The 18897-nt window shown below is 54.7% G+C and overlaps 1 protein-coding gene across 3 annotated transcripts in view; it reads left to right on the top strand.

Annotated features, from left to right (window-relative positions):
- The window catches only part of SDK2 (sidekick cell adhesion molecule 2), a 330648-nt gene that overhangs the window by 286978 nt on the left and 24773 nt on the right, over nt 1–18897 (top strand). For all 3 annotated transcript variants that reach the window (XM_017884897.1, XM_017884896.1, XM_017884898.1), the window contains 4 exons: nt 3805–3991; nt 6989–7126; nt 10581–10742; nt 14410–14535. In XM_017884897.1, coding sequence (XP_017740386.1) covers nt 3805–3991; nt 6989–7126; nt 10581–10742; nt 14410–14535 — 613 coding nt within the window. The remainder of the gene's footprint in view (nt 1–3804; nt 3992–6988; nt 7127–10580; nt 10743–14409; nt 14536–18897) is intronic.

Here is an 18897-nt window from a genome sequence, read left to right as displayed (position 1 = left end):
TGTGAAGACAGCTGTCCCTGGGTTCTAGGCCCTGACCCATTCCTCACCCCAGAGCATGACCACAGCCATTGGCCCTTCCTCTCCTCCACCTCCCCAGTGGCTAGCTCCCATAGGTAGGGCAGAAAAGCATTCTGAGATATGTTTCCTCTTTTCATGCCTTTTCCTGACCTCACTTTTTTTTTTTTTTTTTTTTTTTTTTTTTTTTTTTTTTTTTTTTTTTTTTTTTTTTTTTTTTTTTTTTTTTTTGACTGACTCTCACTCTGTTGCCCAGGCTGGAATGCAGTGGCACTATCTCAGCTCACTGCAGCCTCCACCTCCCTGGTTCAAGCGATTCTTCTGCCTCGGCCTCCTGAGTAGCTGGGATTACAGGCACCTGCCACCATGCCCAGCTACTTTTTGTATTTTTAGTAGAGATGGAGTTTCGCCACGTTGGCCAGGCTGGTCTCAAACTCCTGACTTCAGGTGATCCACCTGCCATGGCTTTCCAAAGTGCTGGGATTACAGGTGTCAGCCACCGTGCCTGGCCTGACCTCACATTTTCTTCCAGTTGTCACCCATTCATTTGGCCCCTTAACAGCAGAATTCCTCAAAAGAATCTTCTATATTCACTACCTCCAATTCCTCTGCTCTCATTCTCCCTTGAACCTGCTCCAAGTAGGTTCCCGTCCCCGCCACCCCACCGAAGCTCTTCCTGCCAAAGTTGCCAGTAATTCCTGTGGCGCTCATATTAAGTCAAACAGCAGGCTTATCCCGCCTGACTCAGCCGTTGTGTTTGACACGTGGATCTCTCATTCCTCTTAAAATACTTGCTTTCCTCGGCTTCCCTCGCTAGCTGTTCCTCCCCACCAACCACTGAATGCTCTGAATGCTGGAGGCCCCCAGGAATCAATCCATGACCCTCTTCTCTACCTAAGAGAATCCATTCATTCTCCTAGTGTGCACTCACGGCAGATCATCTGTGTGCTGATAATGGCAGACTTTTAGCATCAGCCATGACCTTTCCAAATCTGACAGGAACTTTGTTAACCGTTGTACCCCCATTACTATGAATGCACGAGTGAATGAATGATTTCATAAATGACTGCCTCAGCTTTCATTCATCTACCCATACGAGAAGGATCTGCTTTTTATTTATTTTTATTTTATTTTATTTTAGAGATAGAGTCTTGGTCTGTTGCCTGGGCTGGAGTGCAGTGGTGTGATCTCAGCTCACTGCAACCTTCACCTCCCAGGTTCAAGCGATCCTCCTGCCTCAGCCTGCCAAGTCACTGGGACTGCAGGTGCACGCCAACACTCCTGGCTAATTTTTATATTTTTAGTAGAGACAGGGGTCTTGCAATGTTGCCCAGGCTGACCTTGAACTCATGGGCTCAGGTGACTCCCCTGCCTCAGCTTCCCAAGTGTTAGGATTACAGGTGTGAGCCACTGCAACCTGCCCTCTCCCCCTTTCTAAAAAAGAAATTTCTACAAAAGAAATCCCCATCTCTACAAAAGAAAGAGCCAGGCGTGGTAGCACTTGTATGTAGTCAGAGCTACCTGGGGGGCTGAGGCGAGAGGATGGCTTGAACCTGGAGGTCAAGGTTACAATGAGCCAAGATCATGCCACTGCACCCCAGTCTGGGTGACAAAGTGAGACCCTGTCTCGAAATAAAATAAAATAATATAGGAGAGAGGGCCAGGCATAGTGGCTCACACCTGTAATCTCAGCACTTTGGGAAGCCAAGGTGGTTGGATTGCCTGAGCCCAGGAGATCAAGGCTGCAGTGAGCTGTGATTGTGCCACTGCACTCCAGCCTGGGCAACAGAGTGAGGCCTGCCTCAAATAAATAATAAAGAGGGAGAGGTATTGGAGAAAAGCAAGGATTTCATGGTGACAAGATGCCCTAACTGCCACCCATACATGCCAGTGGGGACACTGTTATTAGCTCTTTCTCACTTTATGGGCTTCTTCCAGGGAAACGAGAAATTGAAAAGCCGGTGACATGCAGAAACCTTACTGGCCAGCAGGGGGCGCCAAATGACCTCCAATTCTGCACGTGGGCTGGGCCCGACTGGCGGCTCCCTGGATGGCCTCAGTCCTGGAACTAGCAGAAGTGTTAACCCGTGCTACATAGGAAGTGATTGAAAACAATGGCCAGGCTCGGTGGCTCACACCTGTAATCCCAGCACTTTGGGAGGCCAAGGCGGCGGATCATGAGGTCAGGAGATAGAGACCATCCTGGCTAATGTGGTGAAACCCCATCTCTACTAAAAATACAAAAAATTAGCCGAGCATGGTGGCGGGCGCCTGGGTCCCAGCAGAGGCTGAGGTAGGAGAATGTCATGAACCCAGGAGGCGGAGCTTGCAGTGGGCTGAGATCGCGCCACTGCACTCCAGCCTGGGCGACAGTGTGAGACTCCGTCTCAAAAAACAGAAAGAAAAAGAAAACGCCATGAAGCATCTGTTGTGTTCCTGGCCTAAAACCTTCTGCAGCCATGGGGTGCCTTAGGAAACTGGCCAAGTACCTGGGTGAAACCCTTAGAACCTGCACCCCTCAGGTGGACCCCAGGAAGTACGTGTCCTTAACCTCACTGAACATACAACAAAACTGCAGCTCCGGGCCGGGCGCGGCGGCTCAAGCCTGTAATCCCAGCACTTTGGGAGGCCGAGACGGGCGGATCACGAGGTCAGGAGATCGAGACCATCCTGGCTAACACGGTGAAACCCTGTTTCTACTAAAAAATACAAAAAAACTAGCCGGGCGAGGTGGCGGGCGCCTGTAGTCCCAGCTACTCGGGAGGCTGAGGCAGGAGAATGGCGTGAACCCAGGGGCGGAGCTTGCAGTGAGCTGAGATCCGGCCATTGCACTCCAGCCTGGGGACAGAGCGAGACTCCGTCTCAAAAAAAAAAAAAAATGCAGCTCCGGAAAGTCACCTGGGCAGGTCCCGCTGCTGTAAACGGTGCAGCTAGGATTCAGCCTCCCGCTGCCCGCCGTGTTGGCCGAGGCCTTTCTCTGCAGTGAGCCTCGTTCCTGTTAACCAGCCGCTGCTGATACAGCGGGCCTGGGGTGGCCCTGAGACTCTGCATCCCTCACCAGTTCCCAGGTGACATGAGGCCACCAGTGCTTGCACCACACTCTGTCCGGATAGACTCCACACTGCCTTATCTCCCCAGCTCAGCCTCCCGTAGGACAGATTTGCTTTATTCCTCCAGGAACTGTACTGAGTGCTGATGTGCCAGTGCTATGCTAAATCCTCCAGGCATGGCAGGAAACCAGACACCTGGGGGCCATGCCCTGGAATTTACTGTCTGGCAGAGACCAGGGTCTTGGCTGTGAAAAGGAAGGTTCCAGAAAGGTTTCTAAAACTGTTCTTAAAGACTTTTTTTTTTTTTTTTTTTTTTTTTTTTGAGATGGAGTCTTGCTCTGTCGCCCAGGCTGGAGTACAGTGGCATGATCTTGGCTCACTGCAACCTCCACCTCCCAGGTTCAAGCGATTCTCCTGCCTCAGCCTCCAGAGTAGCTGGGACTACAGGCACCTGCCACCATGCCTGGCTAATTTTTTTGTATTTTTGGTAGAAACGGGGATTCACGATGTTGGCCAGGCTGGTCTTGAACTGCTGACCTCAAGTGATCCACCCACCTTGGCCTCCTAAAATGCTGGGATTACAGGTGTGAGCCACCACGCCCGGCCTCTTAAAGACTTCTCTACTGTTTCCTAGGTGACTCACAGCAATGAAGGTGTCTCTTAGACTACAGGTCAGCAGGGACAGGAGGGACGCTCGTTTTCCCTGTCCCCCTCACTCCCACTTCTTCTGTTTCCACAGATTTATTTCTGGGAAGCCCAGCGGGGTAACCTCACGGAGCGAGTGAAGACGCTTTTCCTGGCTGAGAACAGTGTGAAGCTCAAGAACTTGACGGGCTACACAGCCTACATGGTCAGCGTGGCCGCCTTCAACGCCGCTGGGGATGGGCCTCGGAGCACCCCCACCCAAGGCCAGACCCAGCAAGCAGGTGGGAGAGGGGTCCCTGATGGGGGGTAGGTCGGTCACAGGGGGTTGCAAGAGGATCCACCCAGCATCTGGGCTCTTGGCAGGCATGGAAGCAGCTGCCTTATTTCCCCGAGGATCTGGGCGCAGTACCCAGGTCCCCGGAGATGCCCTCCCGAGTGGGAGAGCCCAAGCTCAGAAAAGAGAAGCTGTCCCGATAAAGCCTTGAGAAATCCCCGCATCTCATCCCTGTCCTCCCTACCCTTTGCCCCGCCTTGCAGAGGGACGGTCAGCACCCCAGCCCTTCCCAGCCAGCTTACTTCTGCTCCCTGCCTTCTTCCCACCTGCCTTCCCTCTGTCTCTCTGGCTTTGTTCATTCCACAAATACTGAGTGTCTTATGAGCCTGTGCCATGCTAGATGCTAGGGACACAATGGTGAGACCAACAAGGTCCCCGCCCTAGTGCGGGGGGACAGATCATAAGCAAGTTGATGACGTAAATGCAGAAGGGGGTCAGCACAGGTGACCTAAGAGTGGGGCAGGAGTGGGTGGATGGCTCTGGATAGGTTCACCCACAAAGGCCTCCCTGAGAAGGTGAGATTTGAATGAGAAGAGGCCAGCAGGGGCCGGGCGTGGTGGCTCACACCTGTAATCCCAGCACTTTGGGAGGCCAAGGCGGGTGTATCACCTGAGGACGGGAATTTGAGACCAGCCTGGCCAACATGGTGAAACCCCATCTCTACTAAAAATACAAAAAATTATCTAGGCGTGGTGGCACGTGCCTGTAATCCCATCTACTCAAGAGACTGAGGCAAGAGAATCGCTTGAACCCGAGAGGTGGAGGTTGCAGTGAGCCAAGATTGTGCCACCGCTGCACTCTAGCCTGGGTGACAGAGTGAAAAAAAAAAAAGAAAAAGACAAGAGGCCTGCCATGGGATGCTCAGGAGGTGGCAGAGGGTGCTGGGGGTTCCAGGCAGAGGGAACAGCAGGTGCTAAGGACTGGAGGCTGGAGAAGAACCAGGGAACGTAGAGAAAGCCAGGTGGCTTGCAGGAAAATGGGGTGAGAACTCGGGGTGGGGAATTGGGATTGGGATTAATTATAAGTACAATGGACCACATGTGGTATCTCACACCTGTAATCCCAGCACTTTGGGAGGCCAAGGTGGGTGGATCATTTGAGGTCAGAAGTTCGAGACCAGCCTGGCCAACATGACGAAACTCTATCTGTACTAAAAAAAATACAAAAATTAGCTGGGCGTGGTGGTGCACCCCTCTCCAATCCCAGCTACTCAGGAGGCTGAGACAGGAGGATCGTTTGAACCTGGAAGGTGGAGGTTGCAGTGAGCTGAGATTGCACCACTGCACTCCAGCCTGGGTGACAGAGCAAGAATCTGTCTTAAAAAATAGAAAAATTAAAAAGTACACTGGGAAGCCATGGGAGGGCTTGAATAGTTGAGCAACAGGGTCTGGTTTACATTTAGAGAAAAGTGCCCCGACTGCTGTGCAGAAGATGGCCTGGCAGAGGGGAGAGAGTTGAGGCAGGGAGGGGAAATCAGGAGGCTGAAGGGTGGCAGGTGCAGAGGAGAGGGCACTGGTGAGAATCCTGCTGCCTGTGTGCAGAGCGAGCCTGGTAGTCAGGCACTGTCACACTTAACCCTCCCAGAAGCCCACAGACAGGCAGGGCAGGCAACACCCTCATTTCACGATGAGCCAGGGTCGCCCGGGTAGTTATGCTACTTGTCCAGGGTTGCCCAGCTGGTCACTGGGGGAGCAAAGGCTGGAACCCAGGATTTCTGAGAGAACCAAGTGTTCTGTCCTGGTGGTCTGGAATACTGGCCTTTTGCCCCAGCCTCCCTTGAGTATCTTGTTCACCCTGCTGCTTCCTATGCTGTCAGTGACATGTGGCTTTTAAAGAGCTACAGAGGACACACCTGTGGCATCAGTTTCTCATTATGACCCTCTTTGGGGGCAAGCCCTGGCTCCAGGGAGCCCTTTCCCTCCACTGCCCCCAGGGTCTGACTGTGGCCAGGATGAGCATGAGCCACTGAATGTACGAGTCTGTCCGTCTGCCTCCTGTCCCAGCCACTCTCTTGTCAGTGTCATCTGCCGGATGTGAACCCCAGGGAACCCGAGGCTTCCGTCACTGTGGCAGCAGGACAACATGTTCTGTCCCACGTCCCTGTAGCACAGAGCAGGCAGGAAGGGCCCCCTGAGCTCACCTCCCTCCTTCAAAGACACTCGCTGACTCTGCCTCCCGGGGCTGGAGCCGGAAGCGGGTCTGGATTGGCTCCGGCTTGGTGGGGAGGCAGCACTGGACAATAATAGCCTGGTCATCCTCCCCGGGCCAGCTGAGGATGCTGCAGATTGGGATGCTTCCTTCCCTTCCTCTGTCCTCCCCCTCAGGGGAGCCCCGCCCCATGTTTTCGGGGTTGCCACAGGGTTCTCAGTCCAAGAAAACATTTCTCCCGGAGGGTCTGACTGTCCTTGGCGTGGCTCCCCCTGACTGCATGGGGCCTCAGTGACAAGCCCTGGAGCCTCAGGAGGAGGGGAAAGCCATCTCCGTCTGCTGTGTTCTGGCATCTTCTTTGTTTAGCACCCACCGAATGTTCTGAGGCCCAGACACCCCCTACCCTCTCCTCCATGGAAGCCAAAAGACGAACCCCACAAAGTCAGGAAATGGCCTTGCCCCATGATGACCCTGGGGGTGTGACAGCTTGTCCCACACTCATAGCCCGGGCTCAGAGCCACTTAGCAGGGAGAAGCCTGAATTCTGCAACTTGAGGGAAAAATCGAGTTCTCTTTCTTCCCAGTTCTTAGGACTCCGATACTGGAAAGTTGAGAGAGGAGAGGAAGGGGGCCTGATGACCTCCAGTGACCCCTCCTGCCCGCCCTTTCTGACGAGCCCCACACTCTTGTTCCTCCCGGGCTCAGACCCAACACTCCCGCTAGCTCCTTGGAGCTGCACCCAGGGCTTTGAACTTCCACAGAAGAAGGAAACAAAAACCTTTTGCTGTCTCCCACAGCCCCCAGCGCTCCCAGCTCGGTCAAGTTCAGTGAGCTGACCACAACCTCGGTGAACGTGTCCTGGGAAGCCCCGCAGTTCCCCAACGGCATCCTGGAGGGCTATCGGCTGGTGTACGAGCCCTGCAGCCCCGTGGATGGTGAGTGGACACCCCAGCATGGCTCCCCAGCCCCTCACTTTGCAAAAGCTCACTCTCATATCCGCATCCATCACAGCCACTACATGAGTGAGGTTCGGTGAGAGTCTCCCCATCTTATAAACACAGAAACTGAGTCCCAGACAAGGGAAAGGGTGTTTCCAAGGTAAAACAACAGCAAGTTGAGGGCAGAGTTGGAGGAGAGATCCAGGTCTCCTAACTTCCAGGCAGAGAATCGTCAAATATATTCTTCCCCCTTTGGTCAATGGAAACAGGGAGGAAAGGAAGGGAAACCTGAGTGGACAGGGCTCTGTTGAGACCATAAAGAAGAAGGGCAGCCAGGGGCGGCAGCTCACGCCTGTAATGCCAGCACTTTGGGAGGCCGAGGCAGGTGGATCACCTGAGGTCAGGAGTTCCAAGACCAACCTGGCCAACATGGTGAAACCCTGTCTTTACTGAAACTACAAAATTAGCTGGGCTAATTTTGGTGGTGGTGGGTGCCTATAGTCTCAGCTACTTGGGAGGCTGAGGCAGGAGAATCGCTTGAACTCGGGAGGCAGAGGTTCCAGTGAGCTGAGATCACGCCACTGCACTCCAGCCTGGGCAACAGAGCTAGATTCCATCTCAAAAAAAAAAAAAAAAAGAGAGAGAGAGAAAGAAAAAAGAAAAGAAGAGGGGAGCCCCTGAGGGTCCTACTTTGCACTTTCCCAAACCTTAGGGTTCTCAGCTTTACTGTGTGTTAGTCCTTCTTTAGCTTTTGTGGGAGTCAGGAACCCCTTTGAGAATCTGATGAAAATCTGACCAAAGCTTCAGAGCCTCTCCCCAGGAAAATGCACAAGACCAGGGAGGTCCCTGCACCCCCCACTGCCATCTGTGGACCCCAGATCAAGAGCCCTGCTCTGCAAATGACCTTGCTCTTGTCCTTAACCCTGTTCCTCTGAGTGGTCTTCCAACCCCTTCCTCTGGGCCCCAGCTGGGACTGTGCCCCATTTCTGGGCTCCTAGGCTGGTCTGCGCAGCCCCTGACAGTGAGCATCTGGCACCTGCCAGCCGTCTACCCCTGGTAACATGCCTAGAAATCCCTGCCATTTTGTTACCAACCAACAGCCTATGAGGACGGGATTTAGGTAGGAAGGAAACTGCACTCCTCACTGCCTGGGACTAGTCCCAGCCAGGTGCTGGGGGTGTGGCTGACCTCTGGAGCCACCCCTCTCACTCTCACCCCCTCCAATCACTGAGCCCGGCAAGAACAAGGGGCGGAGCCCTAGGACCAGTAGTTCTGGGTCAGCCCAGGGAACAATGGCCCTCAGTCTTCCCTGCCACCACCTGGGTGCCAGCAGCTCATTCTGCAAAGGGGAGCTGTGTGTTAGAACACCAGGGGGCAGCCGGGCCCCGGCAGGAGATCTAGTCAGGTGCAGGGCCAGAGTGGGGCAGAGGACAGCAGTCCCCGAGACAAGGTACAGGGGGCCAGCACAAGCCCTCTTCACAGGGGCCTCAACCTGGCCTGTCCAGGACCCTCTCGACTTGACCGATGTGAGTTCTTTGCCTTCCAGGTCCACAGTCTGGTGGGATCTGAACAGTGTGGCTCAACTCCACGGCCCTACACGTTCCCATCTTCCCAGAATAGCCCAGTTAATAAGTGCAGCAAGACGAGGCCCCACCTGGCCAGCCCAGTGTCCATACCCCAATTCATCCTGGGTTCAGGTCAGCAGCAAACCAGCCTCACAAGAGCCCAGCAGCCCCCACTGTCCTGTAGGGAAAACCAAGGCCCAGGCAGAGGAGGGCTTTGTGCAGAATTGTCAAGGAACAAGTAGCCAGAGCCGCTGTTCCTGGTCCCGGGGTCATTTCATTCTTTCAGGAAGCCCCTCTGAGCCTACTTTGTTCCATCATTCAATAATCCACTTAGTGGCCAGGCGCGGTGGCTCATACTGTAATCCCAGCACTTTGGGAGGCCAAGGCAGTGGATCATCTGAGGTCAGGAGTTCGAGATCATCCTGACCAATATGGCAAAATCCTGTCTCTACTAAAAGTACAAAATTAGCTGGGCGTGGTGGTGGATGCCTACTCGGGAGGCTGAGGCAGGAGAATCGCTTGAACCCAGGAGGCGGAGGATGCAGTGAGCTGAGATCATGCCATTGCACTCCAGCCTGGGCAACAAGAGTGAAAATCCACCTCAAAATAATAATATTAATAATGCACTTAGTCAATAAATAGGTCAGGTTATTGTACTTACATTTACAGGTTACAGGTTATTTTACTTTACCTACATGCTCTGTTATTTTACTTAAAGTTCATAACATCCCTGCTAAGATGCTGTGGCCACCCTCACTCGGCAGAACAAACTGAAGCCAGGTTAAAGGACATGCCAGGGCCAGCGCCATCACTGGGTCTGAGCCCAGCCTCCTGGTCGCAAGGCATGTCTCTCACTGGTGACTGGTGTGCTTGAGGGACATGGGAAATGACACTAGTCCCGGCTTCCAGGGAGGCTGGCAGTCAGGAATGTTTGGATTCGTGAAGCACAGAGCAAAGCCCCACCTCCTGAAAGCTGGCCCAAGCCTCCCCTCTAGTTGCTGTGATTTGGGGTGCTGAGGCATCCTCACTTTTGCCTTGAAAAGCTTGGTGGACTGGGCACAGTGGTTCACGCCTATAATCCCAGCACTTTGAGAGGCCAAGATGGGAGGATCACTTGAGGCCAAGAGTTCGGGACCAGCCTGGGCAACATAATGAGACCCTGTCTCTACAAAAATTTAAAAATTAGCTGGGCATGATGGTACACACCTCTAGTCTCAGCTACTTGGAAGGCTGAAGGTGGGAGAATGGCTTGAACCCAGGAGGTCAAGGCTACAGTGAATCATGATTGTGCCTGAGCAACAGAGCAAGACCTTGTCTTTAAAAAAAAAAATCGTGGCAGATATAGGTGATGGAGGGCCATATGAGCTCCTGGCTGAACCCCAGAGGTGGAGCTGGAGCCGGGCTCAGGTGGAGGACCTGGTCAAAAGTGTGTCCCCCCAACTGTGGGCTTTTGGTATTTTTATGGAAACACTTCCTGAAAAAATATATGATTCTAGTCCCATGGGATGCTGCATAAGGGAATAAAAATGGAGGTGGAACGTATCTGGGCTGCAGAGGTTACATTAAACAGGATGGCAAGTGTTCTCTTTTCTTTAGATGCTGATGGACCCTGTGGCTACTCAGTAGACACAGACAGTAGTAGGTTTTCTCAAACTGACTGAGCCATGGAGCGCTTCTCCCTGAGAACAGCAGGCAGGACCGTGCTCTGAGCAATGTGGCTGTGTAGGCTGGAGGAGCATTTCAGCCTAACCTCAAGGAGTGAGGCCCCTGCCCAGGGTCCCGGGGCCCAGGCCACAGCCGCTTCTCCTTCCCCGTGGCCTCCGGTGCCCTCAGGGGGCCCTGTGCCTGGTGGCCTCTGCAGTCCCCACTTGTTGTGCCTCCCCCAGGCGTCAGCAAGATCGTGACAGTGGATGTGAAGGGGAACAGCCCCCTGTGGCTGAAGGTGAAGGACCTGGCGGAGGGGGTGACCTACAGGTTCCGCATCAGAGCCAAGACCTTCACCTACGGGCCGGAGATTGAAGCTAACGTCACCACAGGCCCCGGAGAAGGTAGGAGAGCAATGGGCCAGGCGTATCCTCCACACAGCGGTTCAGCCCCCTCAGTCGGAAGGGGCCCCCGGTGTCAAGAGCTGTGCTGGACCCTGGAAACAGAGTGGAGGACAGAGCTCACTCTTTCCCCTGGTGCCCAGTGACCACTCCCTCCGCTCCCTCCTCCTGGATTCTGCACTTTGATTAATGGCATCAGTGTCCTTGGGTTCCTGAAGCCACAAACCCTGAAGCAGCACCCCCTCCCCTCCCGCTTAGGCCCAGCCCACAGGCCTGGCCTGGCCACTGCGCCTGCTCCGTTTTTTCTCTCCCCGCTAATTGCGCGGCCTCCTTCACTTCCGTCCTGGAAGGATGCAGCCTGGCAGGTGCCCCTGCCTTTCACCCAGCCAGACCCATCTTCCCACGCCACTGAACCAACCCTACCCTCCAGGCAGCGGTTCTCAGAGCAGGGCACACTAAAACGCACATTCCCAGGGTGGATGCTTAGAGGGGCTGATTTCCTGGGGCTGAGGTGGGACCTGGCAATCTGCACTTACACAAAAGCCCCTGGAGGCTGTGACAAAGTGGCACCTTGAGAAACACCGGATGCAGCAGGTCACCTATTCACAGCCAGGGCCCTGCCTCCCCCACCTCACCACCCACCCCCTCCGCAGAATGCGCTTTTGTGTGTAACTGGCCCTACCGCACCACCCCTCCCACCCCAGGAAGTCTTCCTTAATCTTCTGCATTGTTCTGGTGTTGTTGTTTTTGTTTGTTTGTTTGTTTTGAGACAGAGTCTCACTCTGTCATCCAGGCTGGAGTGTAGTGGTGCAATCTCGGCTCACTGCAACCTCCACCTCCCAGGTTCAAGCAATTCTCAATCTTCAGCCTCCCAAGTAGCTGGGATTACAGGTGATTTCCACCACAACCAGCTAATTTTTGTATTTTCAGTAGAGACTGGGTTTGGCCAGGCTGGTCTCCAACTCCTGACCTCAAGTGATCCACCTGCCTCAGTCTCCCAAAGTGCTGGGATTACAGGCATGAGCCACCGCGCCCAATCGCCTCCTTTAAATGTCCTCTTCACCTCCCTTTCCCTCCCACCCCTCCTCCCCCAAGGCATTTGCCATGGTCAAGGTTTAGCCCTCCACAGTCCCTGTTACCAGTCAGTGTAGACTGTCCTGTCCTGAACACAAAAGCCACCTCCCAGGCCACTCTGCTGCCTCCCTCCTTAAGAAGGGGTACAGCCCATCCCGGACTTCCCCTAAAATCCCATCTCCTCCTCTGCCCTGCCCTTGCAGCCAGGAGTGGCGAAGGCCTCCCCTCCCTAGGGGCCTGATTAGCCTGACTCAGGAGGGGAGCCAGGCCTGGGAGCCCAGCCGGTTCTGGTCTGTCACCTGCCCTACAGGCCATCTTACCCTAATGGCTCAGGCTGGCTACGCTTCACTTTTTCTTTCTGGCCAGTCACTTTATATTTCACACAGTCTGGTTCTGCAAAGAAGCCCTGGGCTCTAGGGCAAACTCAGGACAAAGCCTGCAGGAGGGCCCAGGAGCCACCCAGCCGCTGTCCTTCATCTACCCCCAGCTCCGCCCCACACTGCCTCTCACCTGAGCCAGCTTTCTGGGAAACAAAAGTAGGAGAGAGAGCTGGCAGGCAACTGAGGACCAAGCGTTGGCAGTGGCCTGGGGACAGGAGAGGCCTGTGCGGAGGACAGGTTATTCTATCCTGAGGCTTGAAGTGTCCCAGGTGGGAGGTGGGAGGAGAGAAAGGGCAGAGGGTACAGAGAAGGTAGTGGAGGGCACTCTGAGAAAGAAAGAACCAGCAGGGCACAGTGGTTCACGCCTGTAATCCCAGCATTTTGGGGGTGTCAAGGCAAGTGGATTGCCTGAGCCCAGGAGTTCAAGACCAGCCTGGGCAACACAGCAAACTCCCTCTCTACAAAAACAAAATTATCCAGGCATGCTGGTGAATACATGAAGTCCCGGCTACTCAGGAAGCTGCGGTGGGAGGATCGTTTGAGCCCAGGAGGTGGAGGCTGCAGTGAGCTGTGATCGTGCCACTGCACTCCAGCCTGGGCAGCAGAGTGAGAACATGTCTCAAAAAAAGAAATAAGCCATCCTCCCCACATGGTGTGGGTGCAAGGCGGGGTCTGCAGTGGGGAAACATGCAGCCAGGCAGTGGCTGGACTCACTGGAAGCTCCTGGCCCCAGAGAACATACAGGCTCCATCCTCAGGCCTGAGCACTGTCCTGTGCGGGATAAGAGTACAGGGTCCTAAGGGCTGCCTGCCCTACCACACTCTCTCAGGCGCGTCCACCCCACCTGCCTCTGCCCTTAGGCTGCAGACAGTCTGCTCCTTAGGGAAAGAAGGAAATGGTGCCCTCCAAGGCCGTGGGGTGGGCATAGGGGCCGGGTGGGGCTGCCAGGTTGTGTGAGCAATGGGTTGGGCATAGGGGCTGGGCGGGGCTGCCAGGCTATGTGAGCGATGGAGTGGGCATAGGGGCCGGGCGGGGCTGCCAGGCTATGTGAGTGATGGAATGGGCATAGGGGTTGGGTGGGGCTGCCAGGCTGTGTGAGTGGGTCCCTGGCCTCCTGTCTGGCCTGCTGGCTCTCCAGGGCCCTGGGGGAGCATCAGTGTGAGGCTGGACTCTGCTCTCTTCCTGGCAGGCATCCACAGAGTCCCCCCACCAACAAACCAGGTGGCCACCCACTCATGCACTGGTTCCCTCCCTCATCCCCTAAGCACAGAGGAAGCACCTACTGTGTGCCCAGTTCTGGGGGTACAGAGCCCCACCTTTGATGGGGAACAGGATTGGAGGTGACAGTATGTGGGTCGGGATTCAGAATGGGCACCCCCAAGAGAAGGGGCTCGGGGCCCCTTGTAGACAGACACCTGGCTCACTCCTCTCACTACAGAAGTCACTTCCTCGCATCTGCTCCGGCTCCTAGGGCCGGCTCCCTGACTGGCTCATATCCCAGCCTGCTCCTGACGTACCTTCATGCCAGGAGAGTTGCAAGGGGCCCAGGCCTTCCTCCCTCCTCCTAGCAGCAGAGGCTGCAAGGCCTCCTGGGGCATGAACCCCCTCTCCCTTTGTCTAACCTGATAGCAAATACAGTTGAGGTTGGGGGATTTCAGGTAGGAGGGAGGGAGGGTGGACATCATATCACTTACTAGGAGGGAGAAATTGTGGACTCTTTAGCCCCACTCCGACCAGCCCCCTCCTCTCATGGGCCCACTCTGCCATCATCGCACCCACCTCTATTCTGGCCCCCTGCCCCCTGCCCCTGATCCAGGACACAGCCTTCAAGCCTTACCTTCCAAAAGGCCCTTACAGGGGTGGAAACTGAGGCACTAGAAGGCTATGTGAATTGATCAAAATCACCCATCTAACACGTTCTGGGCTGGAACCCAGGTCTCCTGACTCTACTCTGGGGACCTTTCTGGACCATTCCATTTGTTTTCTGCCCTGGGATTTGGAGTGTGGAGCAAAGGGGTGGCCTAGAGGGGACAACAGCCCATCCTGGCAGGCCCAGCCTGAGAGGCACTCTCAGGCCTCGACATTTGCAGGGCTTCCTGGCGGCTGTCTGTCCAGGGTTGGTTTTGTCACCCAGTGCTCCTCCTCGAGCGCAGGGTGATGGGCTGGGTGGCTGTTCTGGGTTCTATACATCCCTTGCCTCTGTGTGCTGTCTGCAGGTGCCCCAGGACCGCCTGGCGTGCCCATCATCGTGCGGTACAGCTCCGCCATCGCCATCCACTGGTCCAGCGGAGACCCAGGCAAAGGGCCCATCACCCGCTACGTCATCGAGGCCAGGCCTTCAGGTGCGCCCCGCCTGCTGGGCTGAGACCCCACGGCTCATTGTCTCCCTCCTTCCTGGGTCCCTCCACCTGGGGCATGTGCGTCTGTCGTCCGCCTGAGAAGGCGCCTGTGCTACAGGTGAAGTCACCTGGCCCTGTTGAGGAGTGGGAAACCAGGTGGGGGTGCTCCTAGAGCTGGACTCCTGGCTAAGTAACCCCCAGGAGGACCCCAGAGAATGGCTCTTAGTGCTAGCTGAGGACCAGCTTGGGTTGAGGATTGCTCAGGAAGCCAGCAGCCCAAGCATGTGGCGCATGTGGCTCACACACCGAATCCTCCACACGACCCCACTGATGGGTGCCCCCTAACTAAGAAGACCCCAGCTGCCTCTCAAAGCCCTGTCTCTGCCATCATGGCTGTCTTGGTGGCTGCTGTAATCGTACCAGCCTCTCCTGTCAAGCCTGAAATTGAATCACAAGAACTTCCAAAGCCATCAGATGAGTGACAGATAAGTCACTCCAGGGGGCTGCTCTCCACTGCTCCAGTTTCACCCATCCTGACACCCGCTTGCTGGGCTCTGCTTACTCGCAGGAGCTCGCAGCCACTGCCAACTCCCTGCGTTGCTAGGTTTCCAAGTTAATCAGAGGTGCCAGAGTCAGCAAGAACAGGAGGCCTGTTCTCTGTATCCCATGGATCCACAGTTAGGTGATTAAAATGGAGAAGGAAAACAAGGCTTTGTTGCTGTAGCCCAAATAGCAAATTACAATCATAATGGGACTTCACCAGGCATCTCAGTAGCTAACACTTCTGATGGGGAATATGGAAACATCCCAGTGACAAATTGTTAATACTTTGAGGTAGCTAGGCACTAATCATACCAATAGCAAAGAGTTAATAATTCTAGTAGTTCCTGGAAGCCACTACCACCTCTCCTGCCTTAATCACATGCTAAGAATCGCAGTTGCATATAGCGAATACATCTAGCTGCTCAGATCTGCTGCGTGACCAGAGGATGCACGCAGGGCTGGCTCTCTCCCTACTCCAGATGGTCCCTCCCTGGCCCTCTGGTGCCGGCTGCTGAATTGGCCAGGAGACTACTACGTGCTTCTCCCAACCAGGACCTGCACCTGTTTATTCCACCCAAGTTGGCCAGCTGGGGTGCCAGGCTGTGGAATGTTGGCCCCTGACTCTGGCCCTGTTGATTCTCCAGTGTTTCCTGGGAGGCCCAGCGTGGGACTCTGGTGTTCCAAGTTTGCGGGCTGTGACTTGGTCCACACTGGTGGAATCAAGCCCTGAGCATAAAAGGAAGGACCAAGCCGGGGCCCTGTGAGAAACCAGGACTTGGAGCAGGGCCAGGGCCAGAGAGCAGAGGACAGGATCAGTAACCAGGCAAGGGGAGGAGGGAGGAGAAGGGGGCAAGGGGCATGGTGGCCTATCCCTAAGGCTGTTTGAGAGCAGGCTGCTGTTATGGGGTGAGCATCTCTCCCCTCAATGCCCCCGTCCCTTCTTCTGTGCTTCCCTTTTCATCCTCAGGATGGCATAGCCCTTGTCCTACACTTGCCCCTAAATTGCTTGCGCTTCGGGCTAGGCAGGATAAACTAAATACACCCCCTTTTACAAGCCAGGAGCTGCCAAACGCTGCAGACCCAGGGAGGGGTTCGCTGAGGGATTTACAGCCCCAGGAGCCTGTCCTGCACATCAGCCAACTCCTGGGGCTGGTGGCTGGAGCCCCAGCGTGACATTCCAGCAGCTTCTGGCCTGGCCTGGTTGCCCCAGCCCCACCCTTTGTCCCCGTGTGGTGTGGAACAAGGGGGTTAAACAGCAGACAGGAGATCCCAGCTTCTGGAAGGCAGGAGCAGGGGCCTCAACGATCCCAGCCCATCCAGCAAACACAGGTCCAACTCCTGACTGCACTGGGCAGGGAAGTTCGGTGTCAGAAATGAGGTGGCCCCAGGCAGTAACGCCAGCTCTGCTGCTGACAGCGTGGGGCCTTGAGAAGATGAGTGAAGCTTCCTCCAGGCCTTGGTGTCCTCATCTGTAAAATGGGGACAGTAGTTCCTCCCTCTTACCATTGTTATGGATTTGAAAAGGAAAGCATGTAGACCCAGGGTGCTTGACAGAGGCGTAAGTGTCAGCTGTTGTCACCGTCATCATCATTATGACATCATTCGAAGATGAGTGAGAGAATTCAGAGGCATGTGAGGAAAATAGATTTGCACCCTAGTACTAAAATTTCAAGGCATGAAGTTCTGAAACTGGGCACCTCATGCTATGAAAAGGCCAGGGAAGAAAGTTTCCATTTATTTATTCAACAAATGGTGAGAAGGTGTCTGTGCTGGGTGCTGGGCTAAGGAAGACTTAAGATGAATTAGTCATGATCGTTGCCCTTGAGGGATTTCACAGCCAGCAAAGGGGAAAGAGAGAAAGAAAGATATTAAACAAAAAGATGGTCCAGGCGCGGTGGTTCACACCTATAATCCCAGCACTTTGGGAGGCCAAGGCAGGAAGATCACGAGGTCAGGAGATCAAGACCATCCTGGCCAACATGGCGAAACCCCATCTCTACTAAAAATTAAAAAAAAATAAAAATTAGCTGGGCATGGTGGCGCGTGCTTGTAATCCGAGCTACTCGGGAGGCTGAGGCAGGAGAATCGCTTGAACCCAGAAGTTGGAGGTTGCAGTGAGCTGAGATCGTGCCACAGCACTCCAGCCTGAGTGACAGAGCGAGACTCCATCTCCAAATAAATAAATAAATAAGTTAGCCAGGCGTGGTGGCAGGTGCCTATAATCCCAGCTACTCAAGAGACTGAGGTAGGAGAATCTCTTGAATGGGAGGCAGAGCTTCCAGTGAGCCGAGATCGTGCCATCGCACTCCAGCTTGGGCGACAGAGCGAGACTCCGTCTCAAAAAAAAAAAAAAAAAAAAAAAAAAAAAAGATGGAGGTGTAGCAGGCAGAGGCTCAAAAACAAATAAGACCAACAATGAGGCCGAGGTTTGGGACCCTGGAGTCTTCTGCAAGGACACCTCTGATGCAGACTGGGTCCCCATGGCCTTCCCCAAATTGGAAGGATCCACACTGGAAGTGGGGAGGCAGCCCCCTCATCAGGTCCCACCACTGGGTCCAAAATTCAGACAGGACGCCAGAGCATGGAGGCACCTCTGCTGCAGTGCTCAACTTACACGACTGGGTCTGTGAGAAAGTATGGTGAGGAAAACAAATAAAATCATCATCTCTAGGGAAGGGCGGCCCTGAGCTGGGCACACCTCTGGTAGGAGAGCAGCTTCCACCAGAGGGTGCAGAAGCCGAATGGCAAGATTGGCCACTGGGCGACCTCCCTGGAGCAGGCCAGACAGAGAGGACCTGTGAGCTGGCCTCGCTGATGTCCTTCTACCGTGAAGAGAAGTATCCAAGGTGACTTGGATACTTTGGTTTCCAAATCAGCCCCGCACTGCCACCAACAGGAAGATGCACCTCTCTCAGGGCCAGGCTGACCCCATCGGCCCCACCCAGAGCGTGCAGCCAGGGCCCCTCCTGCCCTCCTCACCAACATGATGGATGCCCCAGGGCTATGGCAGGGGCTTGCCTCTTCCCTGACCCAGGCGGCACCCACACTGCTCCGATTAAACAGCATGAAGGTGAATGATATCCCACGAGGGCAAGGCCCAGAGAGCCACAGATAAAGAGGGGAAGGGGATCTGAAGGAAGCTGAGGTGCAAAGGACAGAGGTGGCTGAGGCCAACATGGGGCGAACAGGCGGGATCCCTGGGGCGCCCGCAGTCCCTCTTTCTCTTCTCTGCTCTGCTCCTAAGAAAGAAGGTGACTGAAGAGGAGTTCGGCAGATCCAGGCAACTTGATTAAACCCACTCAGGAAACCCACATTTTTCCTGTTGGCTGAGCCTGGTGGCTCACACCTGTAATCCCAGCACTTTGAGAGGCTGAGGTGGGAGGATCGCTTGAGCCCGGGAGGTTGGGGCTGCAGTGAGTCGAGAGCACACCACTGCACTCCAGCCTCAGCAACAGAGCGAGACCCTGTCTCAAAATAATTTTTTTAAAACCAGATCTTTCCTGCAGCTGTTATTTAAAAGAAACAAAAAAAGACTGGGTGTGGTAGCTCACACCTGTAATCCTAACACTTTGGGAGGCCAAGGCGGGCAGATCACCTGAGGTCAGAAGTTCAAGACCAGCCTGGCCAACATGATGAAACCCCATCTCTACTAAAAAATACAAAATTTAGCTGGGTGTGGTGGAGTAAGCCTGTAATCCCAGCTACCTGGGAGGCTGAGGTAGGAAAATAGCTTGAACCTGGGAGGTGGAGGTTGTGGTGAGCTGAGATGGCACCACTGCACTCCAGCCTGGATGACAGAGTGAGACTCCATCTCAAAAAAAA

Source organism: Rhinopithecus bieti, unplaced genomic scaffold, assembly GCF_001698545.2.
Source record: "Rhinopithecus bieti isolate Rb0 unplaced genomic scaffold, ASM169854v2 scaffold_13400, whole genome shotgun sequence".
NCBI lineage: Eukaryota > Metazoa > Chordata > Mammalia > Primates > Cercopithecidae > Rhinopithecus > Rhinopithecus bieti.
The sequence above is the reverse complement of the archived record's forward strand: the minus strand, read 5'-3'. Positions and strand labels throughout refer to the sequence as shown.